Source organism: Pristis pectinata, chromosome 3 (genome assembly GCF_009764475.1).
Source record: "Pristis pectinata isolate sPriPec2 chromosome 3, sPriPec2.1.pri, whole genome shotgun sequence".
Taxonomy (NCBI): Eukaryota; Metazoa; Chordata; class Chondrichthyes; order Rhinopristiformes; family Pristidae; genus Pristis; species Pristis pectinata.
The window spans coordinates 135,309,756-135,325,448 of NC_067407.1; the positions used below are offsets into that span (position 1 = coordinate 135,309,756).

Genomic DNA, 15,693 nt, shown 5'->3' on the forward strand with positions numbered 1-15,693 from the left:
GTTTGTCTCCCTCTGGGATGCAGGCCAAGATTTTTCTTCAAGCTCAGTCTTCCTTGGACACACCCATAGCTTTCAGGGTTGAGGCATAACATCCTGATAGCTATAACACTGGTCAGGTAGCATGGCGGTGCGGGATGACTGGAGACCAGACTCTACCATGTGGATGGTGCTATACACAAATATGTGGGCCTGCACATAGGCTGCTGTGAGCACGTCCACCCCTTTGTCAGAAACACCTGGGCACCAGCTGAGACACCTGTCCTTACCCACTGGCTCCCTGCTACCATTCCTTTGACCCTTGATCCTCGTCTGTGAATCTTTCTTTCTTATCTACTTAGTAGGCCATTTGGCCCAACATATCCATGCTGGTTTCTAGCAGAACAATCCTATCACTGCTGTTCCTAATTCCCCATGACCCTGCACTGTATTCTCTCTCGTACGCCCATCAACTCTTCATACATTGTTTTTGCTGCTTACCTACGCTAGGGATTATTTACAGTAGTCAATTTACCTACCTGCATGCCTTTTAGGATGTGTGAGGAAAATGGAAGCCCAAGTGGTGGTGGGGAGAACGTGCAAACTCCACACAGGCAACAGCAGAGGCCGGGACTGAACCCGGTCTGCTGGAGCTGTGAGGCAGCAGCACTGCCTGTTCTGCTACGCCATCCTCCCCTCCCTCAGGGTCCTCCATTTTCTTGCACCCTCCTGCTTGGCCCCCTCCTTCCCTGAATCGGACACCTTTCTCTCGCTGTCTTCTGGCCCCTCCGCTCTCCTCCTCCATCACACAAGGACGGTGGTGGCCTAACTCGCAGGGTAATCTCACTGAGTTTCCCGAATGCCGTTGAGTTCGACTAAGTGCCCTTTTCTGTGTTTCCCGCAGCCGTACCATAATGTCACACTACACGGACGAGCCTCGGTTTACGATTGAGCAGATCGACTTGCTGCAGCGACTCCGGCGCAGTGGGATGACCAAACGCGACATCATCCACGCTCTGGAGACCTTGGACCGCCTCGACCAGGAACACGCAGAGAAATTCGGCAAGCGGCACGGCTACGGCAACAGCCACTCTTCCTACAGCAACAGCAACCACTTCACCGCCTCGTCCTCCTCCGTCACCGCCGCCACACAGACCCCGTACAGCGGTGCGTCGCCGTCGCCCAGCAACAGCTACGACACCTCCCCTCCCCCGTGCAGCACCCACCTGAATGGGCGGGAGAACATTAACAATGAGAAACTGCCCGTGGTCAATGGCAGGCTATCGCCCAGCCGGTTCCACAGTAACGTCAGCCAGAGGACGTGCAGCTTCCATGCCATGGAAGAGGAGATGGACCTGGAAGAGAAAGTTGAGGAGCTCATGAGGTCAGTTCAAAATAACTATTAGATCATGTTGAGGTACAAAGAAGCCAATAAGGTAAGCAGATTTTAAACCTGAGGTTGCTAGGCTTCTACCTGGCGTGGGATAAGTGATGTGAAGCTATAATGCCCAAAGGATAAGATAAGATATCTTTATTAGTCACATGTACATCGAAACACGCAGTGAGATGCATCTTTTTGCGTGGAGTGTTCTGGGGGCAGCCCGCAAGTGTCGCCACGTTTCCGGTGCCAACATAGCGTGCCCACGACTTCCTAACCCGTACGTCTTTTGGAATGTGGGAGGAAACCGGAGCACCCGGAGGAAACCCACGCAGTCACGGGGAGAACGTACAAACTCCTTACAGACAGTGGCCAGATTTGAACGCGGGTTGCTGGCGCTGTAAAGTGTTACGCTAACTGCTACACTACCGTGCCTGCCCTAAGTAAATAAGTATCTTATAGAGTGGTGGTATGAGTGCTGATTGGCCAGCTGATGTTCTTCTTTAGTACTCTCACTTGCTCACTTGGATGGTGTGCAGTTTTCATTTCTGCATCCACCTGAATTGTTTGAAATTTTTGGGAGACGAGGACAGGTAACATTGGGTTGTGTTGGGATTGTGAAATTGACACACCGCCCAGCGTCTGATGGGAGCGTTTGAGGAATGGTGAAGTGTTCACTAGGTAATTGATTTATTATTGTCACAGGTACCTAGATACAGTGAAAAGCTTTGGTTTGCGTGCCATCCAAACATCATTCCATACGTAAGTACATCTATATAGTACAAAAGGAGAAACAGGTAACAGGATGCAGAATATTGTGTTACAGTTACAGAGAAAGTGCAGTGCAGGCAGACGATAAGCTGCAAGGGCCACAGCAAGGTAGATTGAGAGGGCAAGAGTTCATCTTTATTGTACAAGAGGTTCGTTCAAGAGTCTTGTAACATCAGGATAGAAGCTGTCCTTGAGCCTGGTGGTGTGTGTTCTCAGGCTTTTTTATCTTCTGCCCGATGGGAGGGGGAAGAAGAGAGAAACCAGGGTAGGAGGGGTCTTTTGATTATGTTGGCTGCTTTCCCAAGGCAGTGGGAAGCTTAAACAGAGTCCATGGAGGGGAGGCAGGTTTCTGTGATAGACTGAGCTGTGTTCACAGCTCTCTGCAGTCTCTTGCAGTCTTGGGCAGATCAGTTGCCATACCAAGCTGTGATGCATCCAGGTAGGATGTTTTTTGTGGTGCATTTGTAAAAACTGGCAAGGGTCATCAGTGACATGCCGAACATCCGTAGCCTTCTGAGCCTCACCATCTACCTTGTCGTGACAATCTACCTCGTCATGGCCCTTGCACCTTATTGTCTGCCTGCACTGCACTTCTCTGTAACCGTAACACTTTATTCTGTATTCTGTTATTGTTTTCCCGTGTACTACCTCAATGCAATGTTGTAATGAATTGATCTGTATGGCTGGCTCGCAAAACTAAGTTATTCACTGTATCTCAGTACATGTGACAATAATATTCCAATCTTTTAGGTTGACTGAACAGTCTTTGCATTGCTTGAAGCTAAATTCCAACTCCACAATCGAAAGGCTTCCAGGAAACACTTTTTAATGTTATTTCTTTTTCCACCCAACCTCCCAATCCCTCCTGTTGTTTGCGTTCTTTAGGAGAGACAGCACTGCTATTAAAGAAGAGATTAAGAGTTTTCTTTCCAATCGGATGATTTCTCAGACTATCGTGGGCCAGGTCACAGGTGAGGAGACAACTGGCCAACTGTGCTTAAACTCGATGTATGCTTTTAACAGTCTGCAAAACTCCTGCTGCATCCACCCACGTGTATTGAAGCCAAAGGGCAACATGTTGAGAAGCTGTTATAAATTAGTGCTGGCTTGTTAGGTTAATTATAACTTCCTGACTCTCAAAGACTTCAACTCTTTCTTGTCCAGTAAACATAAATAGGAGTCAGTGGGAAGGGTAGGCAGCTGTTTGTGGGAGCAAAACAGATTCAGTGTGAGTGTCAATCTGGTTGGAGTGGTTTGTAGAAATCAAGGTGAATGCAATTTGCACTAATATGAAATAATGGTTAACAGCATTAAAGGTTAAATACATGATTATCTCATTGTTGGACAGGAGAAGAACAGAACAGTACAGCAAAGGAACAGGCCCTTCGGCCCACAGTGTTGTGCCAAACCAATTACATTTGTAATAAAATGCCCAACTAAACTAATCCTTTCTGCCTACACGATGTCCATATCCTACCATTTCCCTCACATTCATGTGCCTATCTTAAGAGCTTCCTGAACACCCCTATCGTATTTGCCTCCACCACCCCAGTGAGCGCATTCCAGGCACCCACCACTGTGTGTGGGTGTGGGTGTAAAAAAAAACTTGCCACGCACACCTCCTTTGAACTTGCCCCCTATCACCCTAAATGCTTGCCCTCTGGTAATAGACATTTCAACCCTGGGAAAAAGATACTGGCTGTCTATATCTATGCCTCTCATCTTATAAACCTCTATCAGGTCTCCCCTCAGCCTCCGCCGCTCCAGAGAGAACAACCCAAATTTGTTCAACCTATTCTCATAGCACATGCCCTCTAATCCAGGCAGCATCCTGGTGAACTCTTCTGCACCCTCTCCAAAGCCTCCACATCCTTCCTATAATAGGGTGACCAGAACTCAATGCAATACTCCAGATGCGGCCTAACTAAAGTTTTATAAAGCTGCAGCATAACTTCCTGACTCTTGAACTCAATGCCTTGACTAATGAAGGCAAGCATGCCATACGCCTTCTTTACCGCCCTATCAACCTGTGTAGCCACTTTCAGGGAGCAATGAACTTGGACCCCAGGATCCCTCTGCTCATCAACACTGTTAAGGGTCTTGCCATTAACAGTGTGCTGTCTCGTTACATTTGATCTCCCAAGGTGTAACACTTCACATTTGTCTGGGTTGAACTCCATCTGCCATTTCTCTGCCCATTTCTGCAACTGATCTATATCCCGCGGTATCCTTTGTCAGTCTTCTACACTATCCACAACACCACCAAACTTCGTATCATCTGCAAAATGAGTAGCTTGGAGATCACCAGATTTAGAAGACCTCTTCAATGGATTCACCCTGACAATTTCTAACCAATCTTGTCAGTTTTTTTCCCTTTCTGTTTGCACACTTAAGTGTCTCTGTCTTTATATTCTGTTTTCAGGCTGGTGAAACCTAATGCTGATCATTAAATTAATTACATTCATTCTCTGTTATCCGGTTACTGGGTGACATGTACATACAGCATTCTAGCTTGGGTCCTGCCCTGGAAACACATGCCTGGCTCCCCATGTACGTCTTTCCTTACATTGCACCTTGGCCCTGGGTCATGCATTTGCTTAATTGCTTCATTGTTGTTTTGCTATTTGGGTTTCCTCCTTTTGTCTGTGACAGAAGATTTCAGCTCAGGCTCATACAGCACAGATATGATGAGTGAGATATGATACAATTGCTAGGATTAGCCAGACCATCCATCCTTTACAGTTCAGTGGTTTTAACATAGCTTTATTTCTATTCAGTCATTGTCTTAATTTAACAATTTAATCCTTCTTATCCAAGATAAACCAGCGTAAATTCACAGCATACATTTTATTTTGATTGAATGTTCCTGATCTATGTAAGCAAAAGGATGGATTGACATAATTTGATTAAAATTCATTACTCATGTCTTGATGTACCAAGAATGATGCTATGTTATTCAGCAATGTCCTGCAGGCAATTAGTTGTAAGTTTATTTGCAGTGCATCTCCATACCCTAGTTGTGATCATTTCCTTATAACTTCGGTTAAAATTTTAGAGGTCTCTTTACATTAATGTCAGATAAGATGGGTGGATAGTAATCTGTGAGCTACACTGGTACGAGATGGAGAAAAGCAATGCAGTGCCATGGAAATGAATGAATGTACATTTATGCATCTTAAAGTGTTCTATGGCTATAATTTAAGGTGGGGAAATGCAACAAGTGCTGGGAATGGGAAATAAAAACTGAAAGTGTTGGAAATTCTCAAGTCGGGCAGCAACTATGCAGAGAAATAAGAGTTAGTGCTTCATGTCAATCCCCTTTCAGAAATGGGCTGAGGTTGAGACAAAAGAGAAAGGGGGAGTGAGGGTTGTTGTGGATGTCAGGCTTGCAGACGTGGGCTCGCACAGTGCAGGTATCATCAGGAATGGCCAGTTGTGGGAAGGCACCAGAGATCTATCTCTGGATCTAATGGGACGAGGCCCAGGCAAGAGTTGACACAAGGAGAGAAGGTGATGTGTAAACCAAAAGCCTGCAACTGTGTACGTGAGCATTAATTGGGAACGCTTCTTGTGTGGTTTCAGGGATGAGCCGAAGCTTCATTTCCCAATGGCTTTTGCAGCAAGGACTAGACATGAGTGAGCCCAAGAAGCGGACACTGTACAGATGGTACCTTCTGGAGAAGATGAGCCCAGGTATTGGACAATTCCCATTTATTTAGTACTCAAAATAACTTTGAATTGTTGGAATCACAGATTATGTGTTCTGGTGTCTGGATGTGAATTGAGAGTTGAGGTGGGATTTGAATACAGTAGATATTTGAATACAGTAGATATTTGAATACAGATTGGATAGACTACTGACAGTACCAAAGGAAGTGCAGATTTCAGACATGGCTACACTTCTGTAGTAAGCACGGCCACAGCTCGGGATGGAAAGGCAGCCAGTTGTAGATGTACAAACACAGGTTTAGCTGTTTGTATTTCACACCCACTGTTCAGTATGGAGCCACTGAGGTGTCAGGACAAAGATAGGCTGTACAGAACACCACCAAGATTGGAACAAGAAAAGGCAATAGAAACCAAGGGTTTGTAACTAGGTAACAAGAAGCTTGCATTCAAGGACTATAGGTTTTGTCAGAAAGGAGATTGAAGGAGGGGGAATGTTCCAGTTGTGATGCCAAAGGATGAGCGAATTGGGGCTGGAAATGGTTGGTGGGATAAAGTTATTCTTGAGTCTAAAACCAGGAGATAGCATTGTTTCAAATTTTGCTTCTGTCAGTTGACCTTGAGTGTCAATAATATGCTTCTAAACAGGGACCAGAACTGAAATACGAACATTTTATGACCATTTTGAAACTATCTTTGAAACTTGCAACCGCTGATAAGGTGGGGTATTTAGGACACATTCCTGCTTCAGGAACGAAACAAATAACGTTCCTCTCAACAAAAAGCAGAATGCTGGAAGAACTCAGTGGGTCAGGCAGCATCTGTGGAAGCAGAAGGTGCAAGTCGACATTTCGGGTCAAGACCCTGCCGCAGAAAAGGTTTCCAGTATGTAGCAGTTTGAAGGGGGAATGGGATAGAGAGTGGTAGGAGATATGTAGAACCAGATGGGGAGGGGATGATGGGTAGATGGAAACGGGGAGGGATGTACAAAGGGAGAAGAAAACTAGATGGACAGCTGAGTGTGTGTGGGAGTACTCGGGTGACACACACCCCCTGCGCTCTCCTCCTGCACACATTCTCGACCCAAAACGTCGACGTACACCTTTTGCCTCCAGGCATGCTGCTTGACCCACTTGCACCATCTGTTTTTTGTTCTAGATTGCAGAATCAGCGGTCTCTTTTCGTCCTTGGCTCATAGATTATGATCGTTAAGTGGCTGTCTTGTTTTGTTTTGTTTTTTTGGAGGAGCTACCTTAAACATGAGGCCTGCCTCCTCCACCACAGAAGACCCAGAGTGGAAGCAGTCAACGCCGGCCAACGTTGCAACGCCGGGCAACTTCCGGCTCCGCAGGGGCAGTCGCTTCACCTGGCGCAAGGAGTGTCTCACTGTGATGGAAAGGTACCTGCTTCAGGCACCTCCCCCTCCCTCATAAGCTCTTTGTGATTCTCGTAGCTGCTCTTTGAAAGGTCATGTATATCCATCAAAATGTACTTTGCGGTGAGGCAAGGTGGCAAGAGATGAAACCAAGTCATTAGGATTGCCCCTGTTTCTGTCAGAAGCTGGATTTGTGTTGATAACTGTCCCTGATGGCTGAGCAAGCAAAGGATTTATCAGCAGAAGCACAGAGAGCACCTGCCCACCCCCACAATGTGCAAGTCTCAAAAAGGCTAACAAGGGGGATGCAGAGAATCTGTTCCCCTTGGCTTGGAGTCCCAAAACCATGGGGCAAAATCTCAGGATGGAGTGTTATCCATTGCTGTCTACTACCCAGTAAGGTTGAGGCTGAGATCGCTAGATTTTTGGGAGTTATGGGAATTGAGTTGTGTTCGGGAAGGAAGTGCTGACCTTGAGGTTCAGTCACTATGTTAACTGTGAGGATGGGGTTGAGGGGCTGGTTTTTTTGTGCTCTGATGTGACTAAAGGCTTTAATAGCCGAACATATTCCTCCTGGATGGTCTACTAACCCGACGACATGATCATCGAATTCTCCACTTTCAGGTAACCTTCTCGCGCTCTCTCTCTCTCGCGCGCGCTCTTTCTCGCGCGCTCTCTCCTTTCTGGTCTGCCCAGTTCCTCCTCCACTTGTCTCACAGCCCCCAAGCACCCTGTTTCTTTCCCATCCTCCACCCACTCCATCTGCCCATCACCCACACCCTCCCCCCCCACCGTTCCCAAATGCCCTCCCCACCTCCCTTATTTGGTTCTATGCTCTACCCTCCTCTCCTCTCAGCCCTTCTGTTGCCTCCACCTATCACCTTCCAGCCTCTTGAGGCCATTTCCACCCTTCCATCTGCCTATCACTGTCAGCTCCTGCCCCACCCTTTCCCCTCATCTCTTTCTACTGACTATCTCCCCTCCACTCTTTCAGTCCAGATGAAGAGTCTCAGCCCAAAGCGTTGACTGTTTATTCCCGCTGTACAGATGCTGCCTGATCTGCTGAGTTCCTCCAGCAGTTTGTTTTTTTGCTTGAATGTATTCCCTACTGGATTGTGTCATGGATATGTGCCCACATGAAGCATTAGGTGCTGAACTAAGGACTTATTTCTCTGATCTTTCTTCCGAAATATCAACTTAAATATTGTTTTATTTTAAAATGACCCCAGTGCTTCTGAAGTTGTTATCCTGATTTTTGAAGTCCCACTTCCGTCTGCTGGAAGATCACACAGTGCCACAGGTTGATTCAAACGTGTTTATTTAGCAATATATCGCTAGGGAGAAATCTCATTACTCTCAGGTAGAGTCCGCAGTGGAGTTCTCCGAGATACAGATATGAATACAGTTATGGTTTATTAATCCTACACTTCCTCACAGTGAGCAGTACAGCAGGCAGTGGGTTGTATGAAAATTACTGGATATCCCTTCAATGTGCTCTGGGCTGACTTAGTGGCACCCTCACAGTTCCACATCCAGTTTATCACAGCACTTGGAGCAGCTGTGAGGAATAAGACTTGGTTACAGTGAATGTAGTAACTGCAATGCGGTGCTTAAGAAAACCAGCAATGTTGCTTAATTTGCCAGCTCTTCCCACCTGTGCCTGCACTGCAGATTTATAACCACTTTAGTAGGATGGATTACTTACAGCTACTGGTCTTGTTTTCAGTTCTGTCTGTTGGCTGTTACTGAATTTGTAACCTGTTTCTTCATTGCAGTTACTTCAATGAAAACCAGTACCCAGATGAAGCCAAGAGAGAAGAGATTTCAAATGCTTGCAATGCAGTCATCCAGAAGCCAGGTAAGGAGCTGTGTGTTCAAAAGATAAACCATTTTGTACCCTAGCAATACAAACAGGCATGTCCCAATGGGTAGCGTTCTTGCCCCTCTGTCGGAAGTTTGCAGGTTCACAGGCTCATGGCTCACTCCAGAGATGTGCACAAAGTAATTCGACGCACAGGTGCAGTGTCGTGTTTCTGTTGAGATGTTAAACAGAAGCACTATCTGCCTTTTCACATGTATGTTAACCATCCCAAGGCACTATTGCAAAGAGGGGCAGGGTTGTTCCCCTGATGTTCCAGTCAATACTTGTTACAGCAATATAAAACTTTTGGTAAGGCTGTACTTGGTGTGCAGTTCTGGTCGCTCCATTACAAGAAGGATGTGGAATCTTTGGAAAGGGTGCAGAAGAGGTTTAGCAGGATGCTGTCTAGATTAGAGGGCATAAGCTATAAGGAGAGGTTGGACGAACTTGAGTTGCTTTCTCTAGAGCATCGGAGGCTGAGGTGAACAGGTAGGAGTACATAGAATTATGAGAGGCATAGATAGGGAAGACAGAATCTTTCTCCCAGGTTAGAAATGTCAAGTACTAGAGGATATGCATTTAGGGTGAGAGGTGGAAAGTTTAAAGGAGATATGTAGGGCAAGTTATTTTTTGTGTGTGTGCTAGGTGCCTGGAACGAGCTGCCAGGGGTAGTAGTGGAAGCAGATATGATAGTGGTGTTTAAGAGGCTTTTGGATAGACACATGGAGGGATATGGATCATGTACAGGCAGAAGAGATCTAGTTTAATTTGGCATCATGTTCAGCACACATCATGGGCCAAAGTACTGTTCTATGTAATACTTATCTCCTGCTCAACTTCACCTAAACAGTTTCACAACATATCACATTGTTGTCCGTGAGATCTCACTGTGTGAAAATCGCCTGCTGCTTGTCCATGAAACATTGACTGTAAAATATTTTGGGATATCCTGAGGCCATGAAAGTTACTACAGAAATACAAATGTGGCTTTAATCTATAAATAGCATTGAGAATTTGACTTTTAAGTACGAGTCCATCGTATTCAAACCCTGACCATAATCTTCAGTAAGGGCAGTAGCACCAGAGAAGATGTATTTACATGGAAAATTCTGTTTTATTTTTGTGGTACAGACTCCATAATTGAATGAATGGTATTTTCCCATTTGAGTGCTGGGACTACACTGGGTTCTCAGTACTCAGAGTAAAGCCATTGACAATTTGGATAGAGACCCTTTAGTTAATACTAAAGAGAGATTATCAAGGCTACTTTTATTTCTGAGAAGCTGTTCATCAGGAAACCATTGCACAGGAGAACAGGGAGGCCAATTATCAACCATATTATTTAAACCTACAACGTAATTCAATATTACATTAGCATCTGGTAAGCAATGAACATATTATTAATACTGTTGTTACAGTTGATCATTATTGTAAATTGCACAGCCTTCATGGTCAATTTGCCATCGGTACCTCAAGTGTGCAGGTTTTGGTTTCATTTAACCAAATTTGTAAAAGCTTTGAACTTTGTTCTAAAACTTTGTTAAACTGAGTTGATATTAATTGTACCATAAGTGCAATCTAAGTTTTGAAGTAGTTCCATTGACCTGGGCAGTTCAATTCTGATCCTGACCACCCCCCCCCCCCCCCCCCCACATGAGAAAGTGGCCTCCTATTTTGTGGAGTCTTGGGAGTAATGCAATTTCCTGTTGTTGTAGGCAGGAAGCTGACAGATTCTGAACGCGTGACTGCCCTGAAAGTCTACAACTGGTTTGCCAATCGGAGGAAGGAGATCAAGAGGAGAGCAAACATTGGTAATGTTGTTGAATACAGTATGGTGTAATGAAAGAGCTCCTTTTAAAGAAAGCTCCTTGCATGCAAAGGATGGCTTATATAATGCATAATTATATACAGTGTGCAGCACAGGCACAAGCCACACAAAAAGATAGGAGCAGGAGTAGGCCACTAGACCTTCAAGCTTGCTCCACCATTATGATCATGGCTAATCTATACTGGCCTCTACTCCTCTTCTGTGCCAGTTCCCCTTAACCCTCAGTCCCTTGATCTTTCAAATATTTATCTATCTACACCTTAAATATATCTAGTGATCCAGCCTCCACCACACTCGGGGGGCGGGGGGGTGACAGAGAATTCCAGAGATTCACCAGCCTCTGAGAGAAGGGATTTCTACAGTTCTAAATAACCGGCCCCGTATTTTGCAGCTCTCTGTCCCTTTTGTTTTTGACTCTCCCACTAATGAGAACATCTCAAAATCTACCCTGTCAAACCCCCTTGGGATCTTGTATGTTACCTGATATATAAGGTCACCCCTCATTCTTCTAACCTGCCTCCAATGCTTTTCTATCCCTTTTTAGGTAAGGGGACCAAAATTATATGCAGTATTTCAGATGTGGCCTTGCCAACACCCTGTAAACTGTAACAAAACCTCCCTACTCTCAAACTCGAATCCCTTTACAATTAAGATCAAAATGCTAATTGCCTTTGTTGGACCTGCCTGCTAACATTTTGCGAATCAGCCTAGTGTGTTGATCAAGTAGCAAAAAAATTACAGGTGCTGCAAATCTGAAATAAAAACAGAAAATGCTGAGAGCAAGTCAGTCAGCATCCGTGGACACAAAAGCAGGGTCAATTTTTAGATGGTTGATCTTTCCTCAGAACTGGGAAAAGTAAAGAGATAAGATGAGAGATTTCTTTATTAGTCACATGTACATTGAAACACACAGTGAAATGCATCTTTTGCGTAGAGTGTTCTGGGGGCAGCCTGTAAGTGTCGCCACGCTTCCGGCACCAACATAGCATGCCCACAACTTCCTAACCCATACGTCTTTGGAATGTGGGAGGAAACCGGAGCACCCGGAGGAAACCCATGCAGACACAGGGAGAACGTACAAACTCCTTACAGACAGCGGCCAGAGTTGAACCCTGGCTGCTGGCGCTGTAATAGCGTTACGCTAACTGCTACGCTACCATGAAATTAGAAATTGAACTTGCTGCAAGATGCAGAGAATGGCAGGGTGGGGAGGTGGGAAGGGTGGAGGTGGAGAGAACAGAATACCTGTTACAGAGGTAACCAGCCAAAGGTGAATGAGACAAGTTCTGGTAGACCCATCATTTTAGTTGTCTTGTCCCACTGAAATTAGTTCCTCCTACCTTGACTCTTTCTCCCCTTGTCCAATCTGTTCCCGTTAAATCTCCTACTTTGACAGTTTCCTGGTCCCATCTGGCTCATTTCTACCATAGACATCCAGTTCCTGTGCAACTCCCATCACACCATCATGGCCCTTTTGAATAGAGGACTGACCATTCGTCTTCCACCATCAACCTCCTTTGTTTGGCTGAACTTGTTTTTGCATTGAATGACTTCTTAACTCCAATCTCTTCCTCCAAATTAGAGGTGTTGCTAGGGGAACCACATGGGCCCAAGCCATACCCGTCACTTTGTGGGATACGGTTTCTGATGAAACCTGAACCATTAATTCTGTTTGTCTTTCCGCAGATGCTGCCTGACCTGCTGAGTGTTTACAGCATTTTCTGTACTTGTTTCAGCCCTGCTCCCCCTCACCTCTTTCTCTGATCACCGCATTGTGCTGCTTCCTGCACTTGCACAGAACTCAAAAGTTTCCTCACCTTTCCTTCCGATTTGCCCCCTGCCCTCCCTTTTGTAAGACCATGAAAACAGGAACAAGATGAGGCCATTCGGCCCCTCGAGCCTACTCTGCCAGTCAATGCAGCCGTGGGAGAGTCAACTTTCCTCAGATCCATTCCCCCCCAATCACCATAATCCTTGATTCATTTACTGATTTAAAAATCTAACTCATTTGAATATCCTCGGAGCCTCCAGAGCTTTCTGGGACAATGGATTCCAAAAACGCTCAACCCTTTGGGAAAAGAGATTCCTCTTCATTTCAGCCTTAAACAGCCATCTCCTTATTCAAACTATAGTCTTAGACTGTCCTGTAAAGGGACACATTCCCCAGGAACCTACTCTATGACAGGCCCACTAAGAATCTTATAATTCTTCATTGCATACCAACCCGGCCTGTTCGACCTTTTTCTCTAACAAAAAAATAATCCATCCATGTCTGGGATTATCCTAGTGAACCTTCTCTGAACTGCCTTGAATGATGATATATTTTTCCTTTTATATAAAGGAACCAAATCTGTATACAGTACTGTAGATGTTGTCTCATTAGCGCCTTGCATAATTGTAGCCATATTTCTTCATTTTACGCTCCAACCCTTCAAAATATGCCAGTATTCCATTAACTTTCCCAATTACCTCTTGCTCCTGTGTGTTAACCTTCCGTGCTTCACTGTTAACAGCTGCAGTGTTCTTGATCCACTGGTTACAGGCTGTCAAACTGAAAATAACCTCCTTATCCCAACGTGCCACTTCGTGCTAGTTAACTAATCCTCTTTCCAGCTAATGTATTACCTCCTGCACCGTCAGCCCTCGTCTTGCAACTTATCCTTCTTTGTGGCACCTTGTTGAAAGCATTTTTAAAATCCAAATCTATTACATCCACATGGTCCATCACTGACTCTTCCCCTTCTCAGGAGATGGGTTAGCGACCGGTATCCATTACAATCCCACAGCTACCTTGACTATATCTCCTCGCACCCTGCTTCCTGTAAGGACTCCAGTCCATTCTCCCAGTTTCTCTGTCTTCCCTGTTCTATGAAGAGACTTTCCACACCAGTGCCTCTGGGATATATTCTCTTTTCCTTGACTCTGGCTTCCCCCCCTTCTACATTTGTCGGGGCTCTCAACTGTGTCTGCTCCATTTCCTTCACTTCTGCTCCCACCCAGGGCCTAGGGTTCTCTTTTCTTCATCATCTACTCAAGTGGTCTTCAAGTTCGACAGATCATTGTCCATTCTATCAATGTGATCCCACCACCAGACACAACTTCCCTTGAATAACCACTACTTCCCCACCACCAAATTTCCAGTATCCTAAAGGGACCATCTCTCCGTAACTCCCTGATTCACCCCTCCATCTCCGCCAGTCAACAGCCTGCCCCTGCCACCTTCCCACGCAGCCACAGGAGATGCCCTTCTCTTCCCACCACCAAAGGACCCAAACACTCCCACCTGGTGAAGCAGGGGTTCCTTTGCACTTCCGATTTAGTGCACTGTGTTCAGTACTGACCTCGTGGTACATTACAGAAACCAAATGCAGATTGGGTGAATGTTTCCCAGGTCACCTCTGTTCCATTAACCATGGTGACCCTGAGCTTCCAGCTTCCCTTCATTTTAATTCACCATCTCATTGCCATTCTGAGCAAGGTGTCCTTGGCCTCCTACATGGTTCCAGTGAAGCCCAAAGTAAATTCCAAGGAACAACATCTCATAGAGTCATACAGCACCAAAACAGGCCCTTGGGTCCACAATGTCGATGTTGACCATCAAGTACCCATCTATAGTACCTGCTGGAGGAACTGCTCGATGCTGCTCAACCAGCTGAGTCCTCCAGATTGTTTGTTACTCCAGATTCCAGCATTGTGTCCCCATTGATACAGTTCTTGACCTCACAATCTACCTCGTTATGACCTTGCACCTTATTGTCTGCCTGCACTGCACGTCCTCTGTAGCTGTAACACTTCATTCTGCATTCTGTTATTGTTTTCCCTTGTACTACCTCAACACACTGATGTGGTGAAATGATCTGTATGGATGGCATGCAAAACAAAGTTTTTCACTGCACTTCATTGCATGTGACAATAATAAACCAATTTACTTGGTGTTGTTCATCCACCATGAACATACACGGTCATGCTCAGCCTTTCAGCCCATCTTTCCATTCTTTCTCATCAGTTTCCTTTTTAAATGTATCTGAGCTACTTTTTGTCCAAGGGTTTCCTCTGAGTTTCACATTCTTGCTCTCGGCTTAAAGCAATAACTGCTATCAGATAAAGACCTATCAGTGACTTCGGATCCCCAGAATCTAAAAACCCTCCATTAGCCTTCCTCTCTGAAGAGAAATGCCAATCCTTTCAGCCATTCCTGATACGTAGCTGTAAACCCTAAGTTCTCGTACACTCCTTCATTTTTCCGTGCTGTCTGACTCTATTGGGCCAAACGCAGGCAAATGGGATTAGTTTAGATGGGTACCTAGGTCAGCATGGACTGGTTGGGCCAAAGGGCCTGATTCCGTGCTGTATGACTCTATGACTCTAAACTACTTCTACCAGTAATTCTATTGTCCTTTTTACATAATTGATAATAGCACAAGTGAATTTATTTCCATTTACTATGGTATAAATCTGTAGGTTTTCTGTATTTACCATCCCTCCCCACCCCCAGGTCATGTGCTGCTACAGAGAGTGGTTGTGATTCATTCTTGTCCAACTCATTGTCTGAACTTCAAACATTAATTCGCAATGGGTTTTCTAAACAGGAGGGATGTCTGAGCTGAGCTTATTTCATTTACCCATGTACATTGTCCAGTGAGCATTATATGACGTTAATCTTCCCGATTCCTGCCACACCTTCACACAGCTCAGCAAAATAACACAAGTCCTGTCACAAATCCATCACGAGAAGGAAATGTTGCTGTAGAACTTCCTGACGTGTCCTGTGCTCTCTGTAGGGTGAAACAACTGTGCATATTCTCATGGAAACTCGGCTTCCTCAGGTCATCTGCATT

The 15,693-nt window shown here is 45.3% G+C and overlaps 1 protein-coding gene across 5 annotated transcripts in view; it reads left to right on the forward strand.

The window, feature by feature from the left end:
• The window catches only part of LOC127568082 (homeobox-containing protein 1-like), a 67,886-nt gene that overhangs the window by 38,795 nt on the left and 13,398 nt on the right, over positions 1-15,693 (forward strand). For 4 of the 5 annotated variants that reach the window (XM_052011368.1, XM_052011370.1, XM_052011373.1 and 1 more), the window contains 6 exons: positions 881-1,360; positions 3,011-3,096; positions 5,708-5,818; positions 7,037-7,190; positions 8,942-9,024; positions 10,743-10,838. In XM_052011368.1, the coding sequence (XP_051867328.1) occupies positions 891-1,360; positions 3,011-3,096; positions 5,708-5,818; positions 7,037-7,190; positions 8,942-9,024; positions 10,743-10,838 (1,000 nt within the window). In that variant the 5' untranslated portion in view covers positions 881-890. The remainder of the gene's footprint in view (positions 1-880; positions 1,361-3,010; positions 3,097-5,707; positions 5,819-7,036; positions 7,191-8,941; positions 9,025-10,742; positions 10,839-15,693) is intronic. The other variant, XM_052011371.1, reaches the window with a different exon arrangement.